The sequence below is a fragment of the Tauraco erythrolophus genome, chromosome 14 (genome assembly GCF_009769465.1).
Source record: "Tauraco erythrolophus isolate bTauEry1 chromosome 14, bTauEry1.pri, whole genome shotgun sequence".
Lineage (NCBI taxonomy): Eukaryota > Metazoa > Chordata > Aves > Musophagiformes > Musophagidae > Tauraco > Tauraco erythrolophus.
The window spans coordinates 9455182-9457623 of NC_141478.1; the positions used below are offsets into that span (position 1 = coordinate 9455182).

The following is a 2442-nucleotide window of genomic DNA, read 5'->3' on the forward strand; positions in this document are numbered from 1 at the left end:
TCAGTAGTACTCTCTGAGCAAGGAAAAAACAGCTATGAACATGGCTGTAATTTTGGAGAAAGATAGTAGTGATCGTCTTTCAAACTTCGTTAGGAAGCCATTTTCCTATGGAAAAGAACACACGCGGTTAGAGGCAGCGTAAAAATAACGTGTGGGAAAAACGCACCACGCTCTGGTAGTATCAGATTAACAGACTGCTACACCATTGTGCGTAGAGGGACTGATTTGCAGAGCTCTACCTCCAACAGATGAATAGGGCTTTAAAAACAGTAGCTGGAAATAGCTGCGCCTTGCTGAATGTTTGTTTTATCTCCAAGTCAAGACTGTGCCCTCCCTGTGTAAATATAAAATGGAACGTGAACTGTATCATCTGAGTCCACATCTTCAAGGAAGATAGAAGTACTCTGGTTCTGATGTAGTAATAGAAATATCTTCCTTTAAGCCTCCTTATTCTGCTATGATGAGCCACGTATTATGACAGAACGTTTCCAGGAGCTGATACTTCTCTTAAATAAAATTGACTCTATTTGAAAGAGCTGGAGAGAGAAGCCTTTACAATAAATCTGATGCATCAAGGGTCCATGACTCACTATCACCTTTTTTTACTGCTTCCAGACAGAGAAGGATCAAAACAAGCAGAAAGAATAAAGAAAAAGCAAGACACTAGAAAACAGATGAGGGAAAAAAGTAATAGCAAATAGGAAATAGAAGTGGGAAGAGAGAGGAGTGGAAAGAGAAAGTAACATTTACATATAGGTAAAGGCAAAAAGTACAGGGAAATAACTGACAATGATGTCATTAATTCTCAGCTTCCCCTAACCGCAAAAGAAAAACGTATTGGCGTGATGAAACTCTGCAAGGCAAAAGGGACCTCCCCTCCACTGGCAGGCGGCACCTTCAGCAGCTTGGCAAAATAATCCACGTATTGACAAATGCTTTTCTTGGCATTGACCATGGATAGATGGAAGTTCTAGGATTATCTCAGTCCAAACAAAATATTTAACCCCAATTGCACTTACCTGTGAATTTGTTTAAGTAAAACTGATTTGGGGGATTAAATAATGGCTTTGTTGAAATCCACAGCAAAAGTACTGACATCAGCTGTGAGGATCACACCCTTACCTTGAACTTCAATATTTTTGGACCAGCTCCTCTATGGAGGCAAAATTGCTGCACAAACTTTTTAGGGTGCCACATAATTTTAGATTTAATAATGGGAAATTTCATGGCATGCATAGTTTAACCTGCTTTGGGCAGGAGGCTGGACCAGATGATTTCCTAAGGTCCCTCTCAACCTGAATTACCATATGATCCGATGATTCAAGACTAACTCTAGGGTTTTGACTGTTACAGGTGCAGAAAGTTCTTTTTTAAAAGAAAGTCTTATTTCAGCATTGTTGTATTTAAAGCAGAAGCAAAGCTTTCACTGTAAGCCTTGAGGAGACATTCCAGACATCAGATACTAAATAATCAAATAAAACCCTGAATAAAATGTTTTTCACAGTGTCTGTAACAACAATTTGCTCTAATTAAACAAAATCTCCTGATCTAGACTTTGGTGGGAAATGAGAAACTTACCCAGCCACCATTCGCATCTATCCATTCGGCTTTGTTGTTTATTATGTACTCTGTGATGAAATAAGAAATCTGCTCCTTCTCTTCTCCAGTGAGCTGAACTCCGTGCTCTTGGAGCTTCTTAGTGAGAAGACCTCCAAACGTAAATATGGTCATAATTCGTCCCCAGTTAGTATTTCCATCAGCAAATTTTTCTTCCATGACACCATTGAAAATTCTCTTGGCAACAGCCACGGAGGTGATATCGATCCTGTCCAAGAATGGTCTGAGAGCCTCCTCGGTTTGATCTTGCAGCGAAGATGCAATGTTTCGCAAGACATGAGCAACCCTGGTTTGGGCTGGTCCCAGATGCGATTCCTGAAGCACATACTGCAGATAATCTTGAGCTAAGTAATAAACGTAGTAGAACTCGGCAGTTTCCATGTAGAACAAAACGCAGAGAGCAGTGCACCGCTCCTAATCAGGGTCAGTAATGAGCAGCCACAGGACATGCACACAGCTTTGTGTCTTCTGATTTTGATGGAATTTTTTTGCTTTTACCACAGAAGTTGCTGTGAAAACTAGTGACTTAAGGCTGTGTGGGCTGTGGAATATGTCACAGCGGAAATGAAACAAAAAAGCGTCTGCTCAAGGGGAGAAACGTGTCTTCTTGCGTGATTTATTATTTCTCTAAATAGTATGATTCTGCAACTAAAATCTACCAGCTTTTACCACATTCTTTAGCAGTATAAATTGGCATTTCCTAGGGACTTTTGCTGTGAAACACTAGCAGAGGTTTGGCATTTGGCTTCCAAACTGCTGAGAACGGTGTATGCTAGCAAAGGTTAGGCGTTTGGCTTGAAAAAACATGCCTAAAAAGCGTGTGCT

General features: G+C 40.5%; 1 protein-coding gene across 1 annotated transcript; it reads right to left on the minus strand.

Moving 5' to 3' along the window:
* On the minus strand, window positions 1-1998 carry BCL2A1 (BCL2 related protein A1). Its single transcript, XM_009984081.2, has 2 exons — window positions 1579-1998; window positions 1-105 (listed from the first exon to the last, which is right to left on the minus strand). The coding sequence occupies exons 1-2, from the start codon at window positions 1996-1998 to the stop codon at window positions 1-3; spliced, it is 525 nt and encodes a 174-aa protein (XP_009982383.1).
* Window positions 1999-2442: the final 444 nt, after the last annotated feature.